Genomic DNA, 25,122 nt, shown 5'->3' with positions numbered 1-25,122 from the left:
ATTCAACTGGATACAAGAAGGCATGGTAATGACTAGAGAAAATGAACTGACATTTTTTATTTAAGATATCATTGCAATTATATATTGAAAAAATAGTAACAGTGGATACATGCAGCCATTTCTATTCAATCAGAAAATAATGATTTTATAATTTCCCATTTTTGTGTGTGTGTACAAAACAAATGATGCTAACAATTACCTATCAGTCTACATAGCTCTTGCCTGAAGCTAGATAATTTGGGCACATCCTCATCTTGCATGAAATGTGAAACACAAAATCTCTGTATTACTGATTAGAATAAAAATGTGATTTATGGGCAAGTGATCCCTAGGCCTTAGAGTAAACCAAATTACAAATTAATTTCTATGAACTTGGTAATTTCAAGTATCCGTAGGAAATATGTATACATATTTTAGGACATATATTTCAGTTATTTATATAAAATATATATTTATAGTAACTAGTTAAAAGTAAAATTATATTAATGACTTAGTGAAAGAAGAGAACTAGGTAATAATAATTATAAATAATATTGATGCAAATTATATTTATACAGTAATTTCTATGAAATCATGTGATTTTGCAATGCCATAAGTAACTCCAAAACCTTGGTCACTGCTCATGAGATAATAAATACAGCACTTAGGTCAGTTAGCCTTTCTGACCATGGTCCCTAACATGAGGTCAGTTCTTTCGAGCTCTTGCACCTGACTCTTGAAGGGGTGGTGATCAAAAGATGAGAATTAGGAAACCAAAGAGAAGAAAAAGACAGTTAAGTTTTGCTTAGCAACCTCAAACTTGTATCATGGAACTATATAGTATTTGAAAATCCTTGGGGATGATTAAATTCTTACCTGTTGATACCTGGTGCCTACTCAAGCATAAACACAGTGCCTCTAAGGACTTAAAATAACTTTTAAAGGTATTAACACAATCCATCATACTCACTTTGGAATTTTCTTACTATAATACTATAATAATGTGCTGAATCAGCTTTGCTGAATCTAACTTCTCTTCAATTGCTTTATTCTGTTTCACAAGTTCTAATTTTGTTGACCTAAATGACCTGAACATAAGTTTATATAACTGTTGTCATTGAATTCTCTCTTATAAACTTAAAAAACTGGAAACTTGCTTTTAAAAAGTTCTAAAATCATTTGTCTGTTAATATTGCTTTTGTCATAAAATAGACCAGTGCATCAATAGTTTGGATTCATGGATAATGGAGTATAATTAATCCTATATGCATAAGAGTAAGATGTTTAAATTATAATATATTTTAAAGAATTTATTTCAGTCAGTTATACATTTAGTATCTTTTTAAATAAGTAATGCTTGCCTTTTAAAATAAAATCTGGCCACAACTGACTATAGCTCATATAATCTATTCAAAAACAAATTCAAATCTGGGATAATCAGACCTGGCTTCTTTAGGTCTAGGACAAATATTTTTCACATAGTATATATTCAACAAACATAAATTGAAATAATTCAAGTTTGAATTTTTATTACATATGTAAAAATAAAACATTAATTAAAAATATCAACATGATCACAGGGAAAACATATTCCCTGAGAAAAAATATATTTGATCCTGATATAATAACTTATAATTATTAATATAATAATGGCAAGTCATACAGATAGATATAGATATAAATGTGTATTTTATTAAAGTACATATTTCCTACTTTAAGTAAATTCTGAAAAACATAGTATATACTACTTTTTTGGCCTAATTACAACTAATAAATCTAAAAAGAGTGTCATTTTTATTAACATCTGACACAAATTTCCATGTATTGATTCAATGATAGGATTGATTCCTGTCACTTCAATTAAAATAATTGGTCATGCTACCCAAGAGAAATGACTTTCACATAAAATGGTAATTCATTCACTGCCATCTATTTACATTAGCACCTCACAGTTACATTTACCTTACATCTACTGGTAACTTTTAAAGCATGGAAAAACTTGAACTCCCTTAATAGCTTAGAGAAAGCATCATTCATTCTTTTCAAGCAAGATATTGAAGGACTTCTATTAGAAAAAGAAGCTAGGTCTTACATTTAAGAAATTAAAAAAAAAAACTGATATTTTCCTTTCTGTAAAAGCAGTTCAGTTAGATAAGAAACCAGTAGAGACTATCACAGCTCAACCCCATCAGTTACCACTAATACAGCCATTGGCTGTGGCAGAAACAAGCCATGGAATAGATGAGGAGCCTATTTTCTATCTCATGCACATACAGACCATTTCTTCAAATAATTTCAGAAAGGTGCATGCTACATACCACTTTGTAAGTCCAATGACAACTAAGGGACTCAAAAAGTATTATAACTTTATTTAATGTTTAACACAATTTATTATTTATTGGGGCTTGATTTCCTCGAAATCCTTCCCTGTTGTGGATTTATGTTCAAAAATAGAATGCAGTTACATCACACAGAAATATGTCCTGCAGTGGCTTTTCCTTTTGGCACAAGGTTGCCTTTCTAATGTGCAAGATTGCTTGCACTTAGGTCATGGAGCAAGAAAAGTTGAGCCACATTGACTATCTAAAAAGGAAAATAGAAAGATGGATTCAGAAAGCTACTTCTTACCACAATGGATCACTGAGCACGGTAGGAAAGTCCCAGAAAATTCAACTCTTAAATGGCTCAAAGACATGAATGCTTTCCCACTATTCTCAGGTTGCTGAATCTTGGTATAGTAGTGACTCTCACATTAACCTGTTCTGCAGCCTTAGATCTTACAGGAGAAGCTAACAAAATCCACTCCTATCCTGTGGATATAAAAGAAGCCCCATAAATTGTTTTGGAGGGAATTGTCACAAGATTACTTAGCATTATTTAAGGATGAATAAAGAGGATTAAAATAAGAGAAATAGAGATTGAGAAAATAAGGCTCCAGTGAAGATTCCACAGAAAAAAACAAAGCTAACACGCACATAATAAAGGAAACACATATTGTTGAAAAAGACTTATAATTCAGGTGAAAGTAAAATTTATTCTGTATATGCTTTATAACTTTCAATAAATGCATAAGAATATGAACTTTATTAAACAATAAAAAATAAGAATGATACAACAGTGGATGAATTTAAAAAAAGGAACTGAATAAAAGACTTGAAATAAGTGGGAGCTTTGTGAGATCAGAAAGGAATGTAACATCATAAATAATATAATAGCCAAACGAAGATGACATTAGAAACAAAAGAACAGAATCCAAACTATGGAAATTAAAATCAGTACTATGGAGGACAAGCCTGAGATTCTTTCTTACATTGAAGGGGAAAAAACAGAAGATAGTAGATTCTGAAGCAAAAGTGAACATGCTTGTTGCATTAAAAAAAAAAAGAAAGGGGGAGAACATTATGTATACATATGCATGCATTATTCCTAAATATAATACTAGCAAAAGGAATCAACCATAATAAAAGGGTAATAGTCCATTACCAATAAAATTGATTCCTGTAATATAGTCAGAGTTGAACATTAAGAAGTATACTAATACAATCTACTGCATCAATAGAGAGAGAAATATTGACTATCTTGATAAATAATAGTAAACATAGTGAAGACTATGTATGAAACATAATGTACAGTTTACATACTTTAACTCATTTTAATTCTCACTAAAACCTTATGCTGGTTATTATTATCATCATCACTTACATGATGAGGAAATTGAAGCAGAGAGATTAAGAGACTAAGCCAAAGTCAGCCAGCTAGTGGCAGCTGTGATGTAAGGAATGCAGGGGGGGTTTGTTGTTGTTTAAAAAGCGGGTATTCATATTTATGCATTTGTGCATAATATGAACATGTGTGCTTATGTATAGAGAATTAGACAAAATTGCTCTAAAAATCTGAAGGATAAACTACTCTATACCATATAATTGTACATATATAGATATATATTAAAAAAAAACCTGAAGCAACATACACCAAAATATTAAGGAGGCTGCCTCTGAGAGATCAGTTTAATCATGATTTCTATATTGTCTTTCTTGCTTTGCAGTGTTTATGTGCAATATTCACATAAACCAATGTATATATTATATAGAAGATAGATATAGATTTTAATAGTGACATGATTATCTATAAAAGTTATCAAAATGAGAATGTCTTGAAGCCATATAGTAACTGCCTCCAGATAAATCCTACTGCCATAAACAACTATGAAATGGGTAAAATAAAGTAATGGTTTTCAGAAAATGAAAGAGGCAAGGCAAGACAGATCTGTGGGGAGAAAAAAGGATACTAATGAGGTAATCTCTACAGGAGTCATTCTCTGCCTGAGAACAATTTCCTGGCCCTAACATAGAGCTCTGGAATTCAAGCAGAACATGGAGGTGCCACTGAGTTCAGGAGGCAGAGAGAAGAGTACTGGGCAGCTGAACTAGTTGGAATCTGTGAATCGGGGTAAAAGAAAGGAGGTGTGCAGAGTTGGCTTTAGAAGTTTCTATGGGGTTCCACATGAGTCTTCGCCTGAAGACTAGGCTGTCTCATAAGATTCAAAAAACCCAAGGTTTACAATATGGCAACATAGCAGCTTTTTTGGACTTGACAACAGAACAGAGATGGGAAGGTCAAAGAGTCCTGGGAGAAGAGCCGTAGGGAATATTGAAGTTTAAGCCATTTTTGAACGAAGAGATACCCTAACAGCCTCTGACAACATGAAAAAAAAATAGCCAGGCTCTCCCTTAGTAGTTAGGATGATGCCCTGAAGAACTGACCTCTCTAGACCTTTCCTTTAAAAGCCTAAATCTAAGCCCCACTAAGATCCATGGTGGAGACAGATTTGGAGGTTGATTCCCACAAAGTTAAGGAGTTTAGGATGACAGTTTGGGCTTTTCACAGATCTGCACTGCTACCATAAAACCAAGCCTATCTGTACAAGTTTAACATGACGAGTCAGCAATTGAATAGTCTGCTGAAACAAAACTGCTTTCTGAGAATGATTATAAATCTGTCTCCACAGTGTAATGTCCACAGTGCCCATTATTCAATGAAAATCACTAGATATACAAAGAAACAGAAAATGTGATCCACAGTCAATGAAAAAGTAAAAATCAACCCATAGAAATAAACTGAAGAGGACCAAACATTAGACTTAGCAGATAAAAACTTTTATTTTTTTTTAATTTATTTATTTGAGAGAGAGAGAGAGAGAGAGCACACGCACAAGTGTGTGGGGGGCGGGCGCCTGGGTGGCTCAGTTGGTTAAGCGACTGCCTTCGGCTCAGGTCATGATCCTGGAGTCCCGGGATCGAGTCCCGCATCGGGCTCCCTGCTCGGCAGGGAGTCTGCTTCTCCCTCTGACCCTCCTCCCTCTCATGCTCTCTGTCTCTCATTCTCTCTCTCAAATAAATAAATAAAATCTTTAAAAAAAAAAAAAAAAAAAAAAAACAAGTGTGTGGGGGGGAGGGGCAGAAAGAGAATACAAGAGAGTCTCAAGCAGACTCTGTGCTGAGGGCAGAGCCCCATATGGGGCTTGATCTCACAACCCTGAGATCATGACCTGAGCCCAAACCAAGAGATGGATGCTCAACCCACTGTGCTACCCAGGCAGCCCAGATAAAAACTTTTAAAAAGGCATTATAAATATGTTCAATGACATTAGAGTAAATATATTAAAAGAATCATAGGACATAAAGTCTTAATGATTGGAGAAGTCTAGCAGAGAAAGAGAAATTATACAAGAGCCAAATAAGAATTGTACCAGAAAGTAGTAGACAAGACATGAAGAATTCACTGCAGGAGCTTAAAAAACATACTGCAGAAGGCAAAAAAAAAAAAAAAAAAAAGTTTATTAGCTGTTATATATATTAGTTATATAGCTGAAAACAGACAAAATTTTCCAACCTGAGAAATGAAGGAGAAAGATTGAGGAAAATGAACACAGCTTCAGTGACTGGTAGAATTTCAAATTGCATAACATATATATAATTGGAGTCTGAAAAGTAGAGGAAAGAGATGAGGCAGAAATAAAGGGAAAGCTAAAAGAAGTTCAGCAAACTCTACATCAAGATTATTTAGGCACATTATAATCAAACTACTGCAAACCAAAGATAAGGGAAAATTCTCAAAAGCAGCCTGAGGGAGAAAGAAAAACATATACAAGGGAATAAAGATAAAATGATGGCTGACTTCACATTAGAAACCATGCTATAGAGAAGAAAATAGAACAACTTTAAAGTGCTTGGGGGAAAAACTGGCAGAATTTTAGATCTTACAAAAACATGAGAGTGAAATGAAGTTATTTTTATATAAACAAATCTGAGAAACTTTGTCTCCAGCAGATCACCCCTACAAAAAGTACTAAAGGATGTGCTTAAGGCCAAAGGGAAATGGTGCTAGATTATAACTCAGACCAACAGGTAGAAATGAAGACCATCAGAAATGGTACATAAGTGGAAAATTTAAAAACTGTATGTTCTTCTTATAATTTGTATAAAATACATCTGACTATTCACTGTAAAGTGAGGTTTACATTTTAGGCAAAGGTAAAACGATACAATTACTATTAAAAATAGATAGAGGACAGGTAAATTAATTATACTGTTGTAAGATTATTACATGTGTGAAGTAAGATATAGAATGTAAAGTATCAGCTTTGAAATGAAAAGAGGGAGGTCATCCTAAAACATGTATGCTGTATGAATTGTGAGCATGAAGAATAAAATATTGACTATAATTAGACTGTGAAAAGTTATGAGTGCCTCTTGTTAGTCCTGGAACAACCACTAAAACACAATTAAAAAGAGAGATTTAAAAATCAGTACAAGAAATAAACTGAAACCTAAAAAAAAAAAAAAAATCAAATGAAAAGAAAGAGGGGAAGGAACCACAAAGGAATAAAAAACAGAGGGACAAGTAGAGAACAAATAGGATGGTATACTTAATTCCAAACATATCAAAAACTACAGTAACTATAAATGAACTAAATACTAAAATTAAAAAGATGAACACAGTAACATTGATGAATATAACAGAAATTATGCTGAGGAAAAGTAGCTGGACACACAAAAAATATTTACTGCATAATCTCATTAATAGGAAATTCTAGAAAAGGCAAAAATCATCAGTTAGTCAAGAAAGTCTTATCAGTAGTTGCTTGGCACAGGAACAAGGGCTCAGGTGCTCTGAAGATTAACTGCAAAGGAAAGTGAGGGAGCTTTCTGGGAAGATGGACATGTTCTGTATCTTGATTGCATAGTGCTTACACTGCAGTATATATCAATTAAAAGTTTATTGACCTGTATGTTTAAAATGAGAGAATTTTATTGCATGTAAGTTATATCTCAATAAAATTGTTTTTTTTTAAGTGAATCAAAATACTGATTGCTTAGTGATCAATATAGCCGACTTTGAAACTCTGTGCGTTCAAATTTTGCCTCTGATATTTACTTACTGTATGAACTGGGCAAATTACTTAACCACTCGAAGTTTTCTCTATAATAGTACTTCATAGGATTGCTGAGAAGATTAATTCCTTATCTGGAGTACGTGTTCAACATATATTATGTTGTATTAATATCATCAGCATCACTACTATTTTTACTGTGTTCAGAACATGAAACTTTTGAGATATATCAAATCATGAGACAAACTTATTCTCATTTTATCTTCAAATAATTCTTTTAGAAGAGAAATGAGACTTGGATAAAAAGTAAATTGAAAAAGAGATGCTAATTGGTAATATAAGACAAGGCATTTAGAGTCAGACTTTGCACAAGCCACTCAATACACACACAGGCTATATTAGTTTCCTGTCAGTGTTGTAACAAGTAAGTTACCACAAGCTGTGTGGCTTAAAACAACACAAATGCATTATCTTACAGTTCTAGAAGACAAATCCAAAAGGAGTATCATGGGGCTAAAAATCAAGATGTCAGCAGAGCTAGTTCCTTCTGAAGGCTCTAGGGGAGAACACATTCCTAGCTTCTAGAGGCTGCCTATATTTGGCTTGTGGCTTCTTTCTCCATCTTCAAAACCAGCCACATAGTATCTTCCTTTTCTTTCACATGACCTCCTTCTCTCCTGTATCAAATCTCCTGCCTCCATTTTATAAAGATACATGAGGTTACGTTTAAGACCCACCAAAATAATCTAGAATAATCCGCCCCCATCTCAAGATCCTTAATTTGGTCACATCTGCAAAGCCGCTTTTATCATGTAAAATAACACTCACAGATTCTAGGGATTAGGACAATCGTCTTTGGAGGCCTGCCAAATGTCATAAAAGCAAGATTAGAAATGAGAGGGGAAGAAAGAAGGAGACACTAGTGTCCTGAGAAATTTTATTTTTAACAGTTTACAAGTGTTAGGTGAAGGAGAAACAAATGTGAAACAAAAACAAATATACAAAATAAAATGTCATTGTTATTTTTAGGTGTTCTAAATGTTTATCTGCGTTTGAAAGGGCAGACAACGATAGAGAATCCACTGTGGTCTTCAAGTGGGAATAAAGGACAGCGGTGGAATGAGGCTCATGTTAATATATATCCAATCACTTCATTCCAGGTAAGAAAAGAACAATCATTTCTGTGAAGAGATTGCAGCACATGAGCATAAAGTTAAAGGCAGACCTTGAGCAAACATAGGAATATGAAGGTTCAGAAATTCTATGATATATATGAGCATCACAAAAACGACAGTATTGTTTTTCTTTAGTTCCAAAGCTGTTTTATAAAGAGAAAATGTCCCTTTTCTTTATTAATTAATACTTATCAAATAATATGTTTGAGTAATAGTCTTTCAAAATCCAAATGATTTGCTAGGAGAAAATGTAATCTATTTCTATAAAATCACATGTGTATATTTTGTTTCCTGAAGATAAATAACATAGGTTCTTATAATAATGGAAACTGGATAGTCGATTCTCAATTAATCTGTTCAAATTTTACTTGATGGAATTTTACGTGCTTTAGCAAAATGTGTCTCTTTGCGGTAATGTCATTTTAATAACATCACTTTGATGAGCAAAGAGAATTTTGAAGAAGCTATTTTTCTTTGTTTTGATATAAAAGAGTAAGGCTAAATTGAATTAAGAAAGCTGCAAATATATAACAGAAATTTTAATGACTATAAAAATGGCTACTATGGCTTGAGACAATATTTCACGAAACTATTTCAGTGGAGAAAATAATGTAGTTTTAGTGAAGTATGTGTATTTTATGTACTCAGGTTGGGTATTTTTTTTCTACTGGTGATTTCTTCAATGTACTTCAAGATATATTTTTGCTTCCTATGTGACTGCCTCACCGACACAAAATTATTAAATCAAATATATATACACTAGGTACTTAAAAGAATAGTTACATTACTGTTTTCTTTAGGATACTCCTTTATTGCCATAGACATCAATTTAATAATTGAGCACTTTCAAGACAATCACTTATTATCATAGTAACAGTTCACTAAATATTTTTGAGCTACTCTTGTGTGCCAGAAACATTGTTAGGTTGAAGATCTAAAAATGATTGTCTACCTCATCTTGGTAGAAATACACATGTAAACACATCGCATACTGTAATAATTGCAGTAATAGAGGTATGCACAAGGTTCTGTGATAACGCCCAACCAACTAGAAGAGTATGGAACAAAGTCAAGAAAAACTTATTGTATGAGGTGAAACCTGAACCAAGGAGAGGGATTGCAAAGTAGAGAAAGAGCTAACATTAATATTGAAGCAGAGTTTAGAGTGAACAAAGACATCGACATCATATACCATAGGATTTGCCTGAGAAACAGAAAAACTTTTATCTACAATTTGGTACATAAAGAGAAATCAGACTGGTGTGAACTAAGGTTAAGGAACATATGGTGCTTGGGTAACAGGGGGGTCACTGGAAGGTTTTGCTCTGGGGATGATGCGGTACAGCGGTCATGTTGCTGGCTCAAAGAGGTAAACCTGGATTGGCAAACCAGTTAGGGCTCGTAAAGTTCACATAAAAGATGTTGAAGGGACAAACTAGGGAAGTGGTATAAAGAAAAAAGGATGATTTTAAGATATACTTAGGTGTGAAAGCTAGCAGAACATTTTTTTTTATGTTGGGAATTTGGGAAGCATCCATAAATGACTAACAAGTTTCTAACTAGGGAGTCTTGGGTAATGCTTGTGCTACACATTACCTTAAATAACAAAAAGAGGAAAAGAGACAAGCTTCAGGGATGAATATGGTTACTTCTATTTTGGACATGTTAATAAAATGCCTATGGAGTATCCTTTTTAAAATGTGCAGGTTGTTGTATATGTTGGTCTGAAACTTTGGGGACATGCACATTCATGAGTCATCAGATTGTATGTCCTACCTAGAAATGTGGGAGTGGTTGATATTTCCAAGGGAAAGTGTACATATGTAAACAGTGATTAAATGATGGAATCATGCAGAACACTAACCAATAATATGAACTGTGGGAAAAGAGCTCAATCCTAAGTAGTATTTTTTAATATGTTTTAGAGTTAAAAGGAAGGAGATTCAGGAAAGTTTGGTGCCCACAGAATTTAAAGACAGTGATACTCAAATAGGAAAGCAAGTTGAGTCCAGTGGGCTGGTCATTACAGAGAACGTCCACTCTTGAGAAATTTGCATAAGGTAGTAAGGAAATTAGGAAAATCAGCATCTGAACTAAAATTATTCACTACACCGCACCTGGGTGGCTCAGTAGGTTAAGCATCTGCCTTCAGTTCAGGTCATGATCCCAGAGTCCTGGGATCAAGCCCCAGCTCATGCTCCCTGTTCAGCCGTGAGTCTACTTCTCCCTCTGCCCCTCTCCCACTGCTCATGCTCTTTCTCTCTCTCTTGCACTCTCTCAAATAAATAATAAAATCTTAAAAAAATTATTCACTACTCAGAATTAATAGAATGACCTATAAGCAGATATTAAATTGTTATATTTATGCAAATAGTTTTTATTCTATAATTTTTCACATTAGCAAATATATGAATTTTGTTTTATTTTGTTTGTTTTTTGTCCTTGCAAGGGAATGTTTCTTCATTCAGGATGTCACAGCAGAGAGAATCCAGAAGGGAATGTGCCCCTAGATATAAGCAATGAGGGGGTTTCATAGAGGAAAGAAATGAGATGCACAGAGGGTCAGCTCCAAGTTTGAGATTGCAATCTTATAGAAAGGAATTGCTTTTCTCTGTGATTTGGCCCATCTTACTCCATTGTGTCTTGTTACCAAAACTGTTGATTTAAAGAAGGGATTTCGGGACATGAATTAGTCTTTTACTACCAGGAAGGATGTGGTCAGTGTAAATTCAGAGTAGAACATATTTACAACTACAAATGACAACAAATTTTCTGTAGCCTCAGAGACTTACATATTAAATTCACAAAAAAAGAGATTTATAAGAATGTTTAAAGCAGATGTTCAATGGTGTTTAAATGAATAAAGCTTTTTTCACAACAGTCCAAACCTTGGAGAACTCTCTTCACTATAATCCTCCCCTCATTCCAACTGAGAAATCAGACTGGGTTTGCATAGTTGGTGCTCAAAGCAGTTATCATTTCTAGTGCTTTTTGTTCCTTTTTGTAGATGCATATTTCCATCTGGTATCAATTTTATTTTGCCTGAAGGACTTCTTTTAACATTTATTGTAGTGTGGGTCTGCTAAACATGAATTCTTTTCACCTTTTGTACTTCTGAAAAAGTCTATTTCACCTTCATTTTTTGAAAGCTATTTCTTCCAAGTGTAGTATTCTAGTTTTTCCTTTAGGAACTTTAAAGATGTTCTGCTGTCCTTTTGTTTGCATTGTTTCTAAGGATAAATCTGCTGAAACTCCTATTTATCCTTCTATATGTAATGTGAACTGTTGCTTTTAAGATTTTCTCTTTGTCACTGGTTTTGAGCAATTTAATTGTGACATGCTTTTATGTCGTTTTCTTCATTTTTCATGTGCTTGTGGTTCATTGATCTTGGATCTGTGAGTTTATAGTTTCTATAAAATTTAAGCATTGTCTGGCTAATGTTTCTTCAAATATTTTCGTTTCTCCTGCTCTCCTTTAAAGACTCCAGTCCAACACCTTATGTATGTATATAAGACTCCTTATTTATGTGCATATATATAAGGTGTTACACAGCTGATTGATGCTTTTTTAGAGTTTTTTATTTATTTTTATTTGTGTTTCATTTTGTAATAGTTTCTATTCTGTCTTCACATTCACTAATCATTTCTTCCGCAATGTCTAATCTGCCTTCAGTCATATTCAGTGTAATTTGTATCTCAACCATTGTACTTTTCATCTCTGTAAGTTCAACTTGAGTCTTTGAAAAAATATTTTCCACATCTCTAGTTAATGTTTTGAATATATGAAACCCATTTATAATAGGTGTTTTAATGTCATTGTCTGCTAATGCTAACATCTATGTCAGTTCTTGGTTGGTTTTGACTGATTTTTTTCTCCTCATTACACGTCATTTTTCTGCTTCTCTCTATGTCTGGTAATCTGATTGGGTGTCAGACATTTGGAATTTTACTTTGATAGCTAAAATTCTTAGAGTTTTACAAAATACAAAATTTGTTGGATATTTTTATATTTCTATAAATATTCTTGAGCTTGTTTGGGATGTAGTTATTTGGAGAGAGTTTAGCCGTTTTTTGGTCTTGCTTTTAAGCTTAACGGAGAGACCGAAGCAGTGTTTCATATAGGGCTAATTATTTCTCACTTCCAAGGCAAGAGTCTTCTGAGTACTCTATCCAATGCTCCATGAATTATGAGGTTTTCCAAGTCTTGTGTGATCTGGGTACTGTGACCTTCAGTTCATCTCTCTGGTTCTTTCCCAATTCTTGTGCAGTAACTACTGTACATTCATGTCCTGATTAGTGCATTGCGAAATACACTAGGGAGACTCTCTGCAGATCTCTGCAACTCTGTCCTCGCTTGTATTCTACACTGCACACTCCAGCTGCTTTGGAGTCCTTAGACTCTACTCCACTCCATCTCCTCAACTGAGATTTTCTACCAGGCTCTATCTTTCTTCTGCTTGCACCATAGTCTATCAGTTCTGTATAGGACAGTCATAGGATTCACTTTGTCTGATTCTTATCACTCATTAATCATTGTTCTTCATTACCTGATGTTTATTGTTTCATATATTTTGTCCAGTTATTTGTTGTTTCAGATGGGAGAATAGATCTGCTTACTGTTCAATCTATCTTGGCTGGAAGCAAATCGAAGAGTAGCAGTTTTGTGTTGGTTTTTTAAAGAGTAGCAGTTTTTAATGAAGCATTGCTAAGCTATTTAAATTACCAGTCAAAAATAAGATAAATAGAATCATATTTTTACTTTGGATTTCTACGTTCTTTTATTCTTTGACATATTTCTAGGTCTGTTGGCTAAAGACTCTATTATTCTCTAAGTCTTGATTTTTGAAGGAAACATGAAGCACAACTACATCAGCCTATCCCATATTTTGCTTTTATTTTGTTTTGGTTTTGAGATTTTTGTTGTTTTGAACTTTTTTCTGACAAAGCATTTTTTACTCAAAAATCATTTGTAAACTGTCGAGTTTTTCAAAAATACTTGCTTTGGTATGTGATGCCTACAAGGAAAGCATAGTAAAAACTGTACAGAATATATTAGCATATAAATTAGGTTCTGAGAAGTTTTAATATTACTCAAATGTAGCTTTGTGGCATCATAGAATGTCTTTAATTCAAGTGGAAAGGATATCTCCTACCTCTTGGAATTTTAAATGAGATATAAGTGATTTTGAGCCTCTGCTGCATGGACATTTAGGTCGTTTTATTTGTTTGGAGTTGCATGCATTTAAATTATTTTGATTTATAAACCCTTTAAAACACAACCACTTGCAAAGTCCTTTGTTTGAGTGTGTCCAATTAGTTTGCTTAGCTGAAAATAAAATTGGGTAGTACTTCTCAGGGTAAATAGAAGTTTTATCCTACTGAAATTCCCTTTGGGTCTCTTTGTCAAGAATTAATTTAGCATGATCAGTGCCTGTGATGAAAATATATTTTGCGGGATTTGGAAGGATTACAGCAAAATTTCCAAAAAAGTAAAATTGATATAGTGTTATCTTAGAATGTCACTTATAATTTATATCTTACACCAAGAAAAATATTTAACCATCCTCTTTAACTTTTCTTTTTTTTTTTTTAAGATTTTATTTATTTATTTGAGAGAGAGCATGAGTTGTGGGCAGAGGCAGAGGGAGAGGGTGAGGGAGAAGCAGACTCCCCTTTGAGCAGGGAGCCTGATGTGGGGCTTGATCCCAGGACCCTGGGACCATGACCTGAGCCGAAGGTAGACACTTAAACGACTGAACCACCCAGGCGCCCCGCTTTCTTTCTTTTTGTAGTATATTCCAAATGCTTTCCGGGGGAAAATATAGAGGCATTCTGAGACATAAAATACAGTCTTTGTGTTTTCTTTGTTATAGGTGAAAGGAATTCTGGAAATCTTCTACACTTAGGTCCTCATTTAAAGATTTCAAAATGATTTTGAAATGGTTTATCTTAAATCACATAAATCCTGAACATTAAATAGGGATTGGAAAGATTTTAATTCTCTTATTACATCATGCTGCCCTCATGCTTATCTCTCTAATAATAATCTGGAATATATTGTCCTCCTTACTAGATATCACATGATCATGTAGATATATATCTGGCATTCTAAGCCAAATTCCAAGGCCATTATATAGACATGGCAGTGGCTCCTGAAGTAGCCATTGGAAACATTTTCCAATGTTAATAGCTATTTTCAACCTTATTTGTATCCTGAGTTTTTTCCAAGTGAGGTACTCTGTCAGTTTTCAAACCGCATCCTTAGACTTTGTGCTTGCCTTAGCAGTAATAATCAGAAGCGATATATCTCTTGTCTTGAAGAAAACATGCTGTGAACATTTGCAGAAGGCCTCATTAACATCGAAGTCACGTCATCGAAGTGCATTGTATTCTTTGACACCCCCATCTACTTTTACTCATTAGTGTTGCATGGAGCTCTTCCTTCCTGAGAAATTATATTGGAACACAGGCTTTAATAGCATCATCTATAGCTCTATCTCTAAATTGACATCTATATCTATAAGCTTTAAAGCCCTATCATATATATAAGAAATTGTCAATCAATGGATTAAACTAATTTTCTGTAGTGTCATTGTAATAACACAAGTGCACATACATTTTATTAACTTCCCATTTAAATATACCCACGAAGAGTTCATTTTCTGATCATGCTGTATTTCCTGCATATTAAGTTTGCTGAATTGCATGACCACGCTGTGAAAACATATACAATTTTAAATTTGTCATTTCAGTTAAGGGAAACCATTTTAAATAATACCAGTGTGATCGTGTGTAAAGAACAGGTTTTGCATAAACTGAGCCCCCCCCCTTTTAGGAAATCTAAACTTTAACATTTTCTCCTCAAGTATCTAGATGCCATTAATTTCTTCTTCATGGCAATTAAACCAGATGCATTTCAGAAGTACTAAAGAGGAAAGGAACATAGTTTTATCACTTAATGTAACAGTAATCAGAATCATGATGGTATTTCATAAAAATATGACAAAATTTAACCTATTAAACTAGAGAGCATTTCTTTTCTAAGTGAATAAAATTCAGATTTTTTTTTCATTGCATACAGACTACAGCTTCCAAGTTGAGATACATCATAATGAACTGTTATAGTTTCTCCTTTTGATGACTGAGAAAAAGATGTTTGTCACCAAGAATTTATTTTTATAAACACTTGAAAGTTTGGCCAAGGTACACTGTTTAAATTGAATATGTATGCATTTTATTTCTATTATCTACTTCACAATCAAAAAAATACAAAGGAAAAAGTATCCCTCTAGGTCTTAGTCTAGAAGCCACTTATGAGAGTATTAGAATCTATAAAATGCTGTTATAATAATTCAAAGATATAGTGGGAGTTGGAGTTCAGAACATAAAAAGAACAATGCAATAAATATCTCTTTGTGAGAGTCAGTAGGAGTTAAAAAAAATCTGTATCTTCCTAAGAGCAAAACTGCTATGGAAATTAAAAGGAAACAAACATCCTACACAGGATCTTTTTTCTTCCTGTCCAAACAGGACCCTGAGGAGGACTACGATATTTCTCTGGCTTATTGGATTGGATTCCCTATCATCACAAAATTACAAATAAATATTAAAAACACTAATTACACAACTGTCCCAAGAGACTAATTGTCAGCAATTATTTTTATTATCCTACTAGTAACTACTATAATCCTGATTTATTTCCACACACGATATATAAAACACCTGCTATGCTTATACAGAAAGTAATTCAGTTGCTTTAACTCATTCAGGATCCACAAGGGATGAAGTATTTATATAAGTATATTTATATAAGTATTTATATAAGAGAACATTCTAGATTTAGGCAGTCCTCTGGACACCTGAAAATTTGACTTCCGTTGATTTGTATTTTTGTTGTTCCGCCAGCTACACACTTAGAGTCAACATATTGCAGGGAGGCAGCACTCACATTAAATTGCATCAATCAGTCTACTCTGACACTTACCACAGAAGGCTCCCAGTCCCACCACAAAAGAAGTGTGGCAGCATCCTTCACAACCTCTCTGCTTCAGGACTCTGTCTTTAGCACCGACCCAGGTCCGACCTTGGGTTTAAGCACAAGCCTATGTACCTGCACTGGGAGGCAGAAGGAAGGGAGGATAAAGGAAGTTAATGGGAAAAGTAGAAGTAATTAATACTTTAAAGTCAGTGAAAGAAATTCTGAAGTGCTTTGAGCAATGACAGCATCATTCCAGGACAAGCAGCTTCGAAAAGTTCAGAAATGATACACGCAAACAATGAATCATGGAACACTACATCAAAAACTAATGATGTAATATATGGTGCTTAACATAACATAATAAAATAAAATTTAAAAAAAGAAATGATTTTGAGGATTTATACATTTTATTTTTTTATTATGTTATGTTAATCACCATACATTACATCATTAGTTTTTATGTAGTGTTCCATGATTCATTGAGGATTTATACATTTTAGTTTTCTTTTTTAAAATAGTCCCATCTTTTTTATATTGATACCTACCTCCAGGTGACTAGAACTTGCTAAGTGAGAATAATTGTGTGCTTTAATTAAGAAAAAAATACTTGGGTGGATAATTTTATCACCTATTCACCTCTACATACCTCAGATGGAAAATCCATGTACTCCTAAACCTATTTCTCCAGCATCCTTCCCTATGAAAAGATTATGACTTCAGCTTCATCTGTTTGAATTTCAAGTGTAAGCAGGTGCAGAACATTCTAATCTACCCTTATCAGTCTTCTCACCAACACCTCACTTTCCACACAAAGTCCCTTTCTTTGCCGTGGCTGCATTGCACACCCCTTACTGCAGTCTACAAGCAAGGCTTACAACCTTTCCCTTCCCACACCATCTTTTAAAATTAAAACTCTTGGTGACTGAGGAGGTTTTCTCTTTACGAAACCAAATTTTCCTAATACATTCCAATTCCTGCTTCAGTCCAGAATTAAAACCTGACTGGGAGGCAGAAATCTATACTTTATTCCATTTGAAGCTTTATAATACCCACAAAAAAGAAAGAACTGAGATGACAGCACTCCACTTTTATTCAACTAAGTATTAGCCATGGGGCCAAAGTGGAGCATGTTGGATTTTATGGAATAAGACTCATGTCATCATGAATCTGTGAGTTCTGACTTTCTCCAAGATAACACTCCATTCATGTTGTTATCTTCAGGAGAGAAGACTCAGCATCACATGACTGAAACTAAGAAGGGGGTGGGAATAACCATTGATTTACTCTAACATTGATTCTCAATCAGGTAAGCAGCACATATCAAAACAAGAAAACATACCCAATGACTTAAAAAACCCATGGTTAGGAAAAAGGCAATAGTGCTGATAGGGGCAATTTATGATGACCTTAAAGAGCCATGTGTTCTTAAAAAGTGTGTATATTAATGTTTTAAAATGAATTCATCTTGGGACACCTGGGTGGCTCAGTTGGTTAAGTGTCTGACTTGATCTCAGCTCAGGTCTTGATCTCAGGGTCGTGAGTTTAAGCCCCGTGTTGGACTCCCCATTGGGCAAGGAGCCTACTTAAAAATAATAAAATAAAAAAATAAAATGCATTCATCTCAGCCTTGTTCAGAATAGCCAAAAACAATTTTAATGTCTAACAATATCAATAGGGCACTGGTTAAATAAATTATGTGATATCCTTAACGTGGAATATTCCTCAGTCATTAAAATGACTTCCGCTTTTCTGATTTCAGTGCTCTTGGATTTTTATACCATTGATTTGAGGTTTTTTAATTCTCACTTTGAGGACCTTGTGATTTAAAAAGTCCTCTGAGGATTTTTTAGCCACTTTCCAGATAACTTTCAAAACACCACCTTAAGTTAAATGCAAGTCATTATTTCCAGGCAGCCAAAGTAGTGTTTCACTGCTGATTCTGTCTGAGGACTGAGAATCCATATACCACCAACTTGATTCTATACCATATTTTAATTCTGGTCTGCCATTTTGTTTTGGCTTCAGTGATACATGACATTTTGGATGTTTTTTCAAAGAAATAGCTTTGGACAATCTTTATTAACTTATTTATCTCAACATAGATAAGCAGGAAACCCTTTCAACACAAGTTAAATATAATAATAAAAATTTCTCCAAACCTTTTTCTCCTATCAAATCATGAAAATTATTCTTACTTGTATGAACTATATTCATGTGGAGAAAAGGGACTCAATACAAAAGCTTATAACTAATGCTTCTGCTTATCACTTAGAGATTCCAATTGATAAAATTATGATAGTAAAACAGATAACAACAGATAAACTTCTCAAAGGTAGCCTAAGTTTTCTGAAAATCATCGCAAAATTGCCTTTAAAAATGAGCCATATCAAGATACTTTCAAAGACAAAAAACAAAACCAAAAATTTTGGCATTGATAAAAATAGACTTTCCCTCTAATTTGTTGCAATGAAATAAGGCTAGAAATTGTATAAAAATGCACACATCAACTTGATGTTGAAACACCTCTTCATTAAGCATATTTTTCCTTGGAAAGACCAAACTAGATATTTCATTTTGGCATGTAGAAATGTTTGTGAATATAATCACTAAAGGCATAGGGTGCCTTTTCATATTAAAAGGATTAAAAGGTTTTGTTGGAAACAATTGTGGGGTTATAGAGAAAATTTTAAAACAGCCTTATTTCTGTAAAAATGAAATAATAAAAATTTGCTAATTGTCCTTATATTGTCATTGTACTCAGAATTTAGTAATAAAAGGAGACTGATTTCATTCATCTGTTCTTTCAACTTCCATGTATTAAACCTCAGTGTTAATCACTGTTGAAATTCAAAGGTCTGCCATTAAACACTCAACATAAGTAAACCCATAAATATCTTCTGGTTTTTAAAAATAGAATGTCAAAAGTGAAATCATGGAGGTATATCATAACGTATGGGAATATGAGAAACTTATTCACATTTTTGCAAGAGAGAAAATAAATTTCATAGAGATGGTAATCCCTCATTCTGGGCTTCAATAAACATAATATAGTTATAAAGAACACAGAACTGATTCATTCCAGAAAATATTTCTAGAAAACCAGTGTTACATATTTGGATAAAATTGGAGGGCATCTATTTCAGAGAAGTACTGTTTAAATAAAAATTTTTCCTTACCCCTGAAAATAGAAAGTGCAAGGGTTTGTAGTAGTAGTAGTTTTTATCGTATTAATCAGTTAAGTTTAGTTTTATATTAAAATCAACACAGAGCTTTTGATGTGAAAAACTAATAGTAAGCAAGGAAGATCCTGTTACTGGTTTTAAGAACTTTTATGTTTTTTTGTAAGTAACAATTTTGAAGACTGTTGATGATAGATGTCAGAACTGCTGTCAATTTTGGGCTTGGCATCTCAATTTCTCAATAAGAATCCATCTACAGGGGCGCCTGGGTGGCTCAGTCGTTAAGCGTCTGCCTTCGGCTCAGGTCATGATCCCAGGGTCCTGGGATGGGGCCCCGCATCGGGCTCCCTGCTCCGTGGGAAGCCTGTTCTCCCTCTCCCTCTGCCCCTGCTTGTGTTCCCTCTCTCACTGTGTCTCTCTCTGTCAAATAAATAAAATCTTAAAAAAAAAAAAAAAAGAATCCATCTACAAATCAAAGGTCTACATTTAGGTTTGTTTCATTCATATTTGTAGCTCATTTTTGAAGGTATTCGAGGTCCTGGCATAGAAGGTGACATTGCCATTGATGATGTATCGATTGCAGAAGGAGAATGTGCAAAACAAGACCTAACGACTAAGAGTAAGTGTCTATTCTTGGATTGATTTGATGTGATGTTAAAGTAACATAATAACTATTAAACCAAAATGGTCTAATTTTTTAAACTCAGTTATTTTTAGTTTGTAAATTTAGAAATTCCTTATATGTGAGACCCTAAAATCTTGAAGATATTTTTAAAACAAAGTATTAAATTTGATGGTATGCATATTTGACCTAAGATAAGACTAAAGTAATTTTGGTTTAGTTCTATGTAAGGCAAGCCCACTTTGATTTTTAATTAAGATTTTTAAAAGTATTTAATTTATATTATTAATTTCAGGGGATTTTTTTTTTACTTTTATTAAAATATTTGGCTGACTTATATACTCAGCACATTTTTAGATAACCATAGCTGTTTTTATCCCCTTCTCCCCCATTTATGAATATGTTTTCTAGGTCTAACTTTTGCAAGCCATTTTAATAGATTCACTATTGTGAAGAGCCTAACTATGTTCAATAAGTAATAAATCAGCCCATTTGTATTCTAGTATAATTCATCTATGTGCATCACAATCTTGTTTAGTAATTTGGTTTCATTTTTTACTCTGGTTTGAGTATTATAGTTTAATGATATCTTCAAATTTTATTTTGTCACCACAAAAATGTTTTGAATAAGAGATATAAATTAAAAATTATAAATAATGCAAAAAACATCAGAATTATGTGTTGAGCTGCTTCTTAAAATCTTCATCTCCATATTATCTATGTGAAGTTGAGAAAACTAAAATCACGTCTTTTAAAAATTCCTCCACTTCAGGTATTTTCATGGGCCCTTCTGGAGTCTTTAATTTTGTGGTTATATAAAGGGGTATCGATCAAGCTAAATTTACACAAAAAACTCATCAATTATTTAGTACATATAAAAGGAACATGAAAATCCATTTTGTTAAGTCTAGAGCAAATGAGAGTCTTTGTTGACTGAGTATATTTAGTGAGAAATTATATTAGTCTAGATGTTGAAAGTTAAATTTCTGCAACTACCTGGTGATTGCGCATAGAAACTGAGCTGACTCCATTTTTAAGCATTGTAAAAAGACAAAAACTAAGATTGTGTATAACAATGAGCCACTTTGCTCATAGTTTTCACCTTCTTGTCATTATACTTAGACTTTCAAGTGACAAATTTAGTAAAAATTTCTCCCTGTGTCTGGCTAATTTTGCTTTAAAAAAACCAGTAGCAGTATCGAAATGAAGTAGATTTGTCAAATGTGCAGAAAAGCATGCATTCTCCTTAGAGGAGGAGAATGGGATTTCTTTCGAATTTCCTAACATAAATCAGTCACAGTAACATTCTAGTAACTTAAGGTAGTTACCATCTTACATAGAAATCTTACATTTAGATAATTTGATCACTGAAAACTATTACAAATTAAATTCAAAAAATTGATTTAAACTTTCCAAATGAGGAAAGCAAGAGAGAACATTCTCCCTCATGGAGAAAACAGAAGTGGTGAAAGAGTAGCAACAGGGAAATGATGATGAAAACCCCAAAGGACTTTATTGTTACATAATAGAACACTTTCAAAATCAGGTTTCTTCTCTTCTAAAGTCAGAGAAATGTGTGGCTGTTTTAAATAAGATATATCTGTACATATTGGAGGTATTTTTATTCAGCCTCTGTAAATCAGAGGAAACAGCCCTATTGAACAAAAACATTTTCTTTGGTATGAGAAAGTATTCTGTTACATCTGTATCTATTTAACTAGCATTTACTAAGCTCATTTTGACAGTGTTTGGTGAATATTAAATTAATGTTAATTTCTAAGTACAAACTAGCTTGGCAGCCAAAAGCCTCCTCCTAACTGCTCGGGTTCCCAACCCTTCTCAGGCAGTAAATGGTACTATGGCCCATACTATCAAAAGCTGAGGTTGTCTGTTGTCTCCAAAACCCAGCTCTCTCCTAGGTGAGAGCCATTTTGTAACTTACGCCAGGTGAATGAATTTCCCAGCTTGCCCATGTTAGCCCTTCTGTGCAAGGCATACATTCTAGTATCACTTGGACATGAAGCTCTACTTGAAACACCAATTATGGTAGGAATCTTAAGGCAGAATAGTGGGACAGATTTTTTAGTTAAAATGGACTTCATAATGCTTCTAAAACTCACACTGAATAGATAATTATTTATTCAGTGTATAGATACTGGACTGATCTAAGCACTGTTTGCGGTAGCTGATTTTCTACCCATTACAATCCCTTCTTAGTTTTCATAAAAAGTAGTTTTTCTCTCATCCTTTAATCTTAATCATTTCTGGAAGCTTTGGGAAAAAACTGACCTCTTAGGATTAACAAGAATTTTCTGTGTGTACATACTTCCATGTGGCTAGTAGAACTCTGAGGTTGAACTCAGCCACAAACTCACACAAATACCTTCCAGACAAGTTCTCATAGCATATCATATCAACTTAAAATATTTCTATTTTTCTAACCACACATTTAAGTTATTTTCCTTTTCATGTGTCTTGGAAATAGACTGATAATTAAAACAAACCAAAAAAAAAGGTATTTTCAAAAAATGTTTTCCATATACTCTATTGTTTTATTAGTTCACCAAAGTTGTATTGGTAGCTACATGGAATATTTATTCTCTTTTTTTGTTTGTTTCTTGGCATTTATTTTCCTTGTCTTTAGATTCTGTTGATGGTGCTGTTGGAATTTTAGTACATCTATGGCTTTTTCCGGTCATCGTACTCATCTCTATCTTAAGTCCTCGAAGGTGACCTTATCCTGGCAGAGGCTATAAAAGATTCACCAGACACCGGCATGAAGAAAGAGTCTTTGTAAATGGACATTGAAAAACAAACTACCAAAGATTCCTCCACTGACTACTGACTCAAAAATAAAATAATAAAAACGAATTTTTTAAAGCACTGGGGATAAAAAGACATCATGGAAGTATAACTTATTCCAAACTACATATAAAAGATAATCTTGACCTGAGTAGAGAAGAGACCTTCAGGTGCTTTTGTGGCTAAAAAGATTTCAGCATCATCTGGTCATCTGGTTGAACTCTGGAAAAAAAAAAAAAAAAAAAAAAAGCTATAGAAATCCTTGTCAAAGCACAAAGTCATGGCTGGTTTTGTTTCAAATGAATAGTTTGCTTGTTACCATGGAAACCTAATGGCCTGCCAACAAAAACCTCACTGTAAACAGGGTACGTGAAGAGCTGGCATTTATTTTCCTTTCAAGAAGGTTTTACATAGAGAATTAAATAAATGTAGGCCCATTTACCTTTGGTTGTTACCCTTCCTTGAAAATAACCCGAACTCAGAATTATTTAAAGCATTCATGCTCCTCCCCACCTGTCCCCATCCCACCTTTATTGTTATTATTTTTTTTTTCCTCCCATGGCTAAGCTAGATAACTGTATGCTGTCTCTTTTTGCATGCATTACTATCCAGGATGGTAAACCTGGGCTTACATATTACACAGGCTTATCGGAGTTTGCTTGCGGCCACTTGAACACCCAAACTAAGTCATCTGTTCCAATGAAGAAACCAAACCACCATCTTTTATAAATTGCCATGGAAACCAAGTGCCTTCAATGAAACAAGCCTGAATAATTTTCAACTCAGAAGCTTGCACTGCTAAGAGTGGTTTGTGTAAAACTATTTTATAAACAAACTACAGAGCCTAAGTGTGCAAATTACAGGCAAGACAACAAAAGCCGCTTCTGAAGAAGAAAGGACCGGAGCTGCTGAGTAAGCCCATGCAGACGAGCTATTTGTTGTTTGACCTCCTAGACAGCCATGGCCTTTCGGCTTATTGTCCATTAGAAAATAACTTCCATTGAGACCAGACATGGGAGCAACACTTTTTTCTTCCAGGTTATTAAATGGGTCAACCAGAGCAAAAGGTTGTTAAGATAATACTTAGCGCAGAAGGTGGTAAAACACAAGAGTGATTTTTTTTTACTCTAACCTCCATTTGAAATGAAATTGGCCCTAGCTTTAGAGGGAGCAAGAAAATGTTTGTGATTGCAGTGCATACAAACTCTACAGCGGAACTGGGCCTGAAAAATCTGGCTTTATTCTAAACACTGAGGGTAATATGCCTCTGCCCTTTAGTCAGACTCTGTGCAAATTGTGAAATATTATTTTATTATTTTACCGAGATTAAAAACACTTTTACAAAAAAACAAAAACCTGTAAAAATGATTTTGAGCTACCTGAGGACAAATCATACCTTTAACCAGCCAGTTTTCCAATGCATTGTAAATTTCACTTAAACCTGTTGGTTATGAAAATTTGAAGATCTTTTTCCTTAAATTATCTCAGCTTTTAACTTCATTTAAAAAGACTTTTGTCTAAAGAAGAATATTATTATTATTATATGTTCTTTCAATACCCCAGGATTAAAAAAAAACTGATTATGCAAGTAATTGGGATATAAGTATTAAATTATAACATTTGCAAATATTAATATAAAAAGCACAACAAAATGTAGTGGAAAATGACAAAGCTTGATTTTTAAAAGAAAAAAAATTCTGTAGAAATGTTTGTGCAAATTCAGTAATTCAACTTAAAAGATAATTTTACAGCTATGTTCAATAAAGCCTCTTTCCAGGTAAGGTATGCAAAGCGGTATGTGTGTTTGTTGAGCAATGTTTACTTGTCACCAAAATGAGACTAGTTATACAATTTATTGGTTATGTTACCATGGGATAAACCTTCAGGGCTTCATACACCTTAATGTCTGCAGGAAAGAATTTAATAGGAACTCCTGAAGCACTCTTCCATATTTTTCATACATGTAAAAAAAAAAAAAGTCAAACCTGTGAAAG

At 33.7% G+C, this 25,122-nt stretch overlaps 1 protein-coding gene across 3 annotated transcripts in view; it reads left to right on the top strand.

Moving 5' to 3' along the window:
• Nucleotides 1-24,913, top strand: part of MDGA2 (MAM domain containing glycosylphosphatidylinositol anchor 2) — a 797,037-nt gene extending 772,124 nt beyond the window's left edge. For all 3 annotated transcript variants that reach the window (XM_078053641.1, XM_078053640.1, XM_078053642.1), the window contains 3 exons: nt 8,402-8,532; nt 20,218-20,323; nt 22,971-24,913. In XM_078053641.1, coding sequence (XP_077909767.1) covers nt 8,402-8,532; nt 20,218-20,323; nt 22,971-23,059 — 326 coding nt within the window. In that variant the 3' untranslated portion in view covers nt 23,060-24,913. The remainder of the gene's footprint in view (nt 1-8,401; nt 8,533-20,217; nt 20,324-22,970) is intronic.
• The last annotated feature ends 209 nt before the right edge of the window (nt 24,914-25,122 follow it).

The sequence above is a fragment of the Halichoerus grypus genome, chromosome 8, assembly GCF_964656455.1.
Source record: "Halichoerus grypus chromosome 8, mHalGry1.hap1.1, whole genome shotgun sequence".
NCBI classification, from domain to species: domain Eukaryota; kingdom Metazoa; phylum Chordata; class Mammalia; order Carnivora; family Phocidae; genus Halichoerus; species Halichoerus grypus.
The sequence above is the reverse complement of the archived record's forward strand: the minus strand, read 5'-3'. Positions and strand labels throughout refer to the sequence as shown.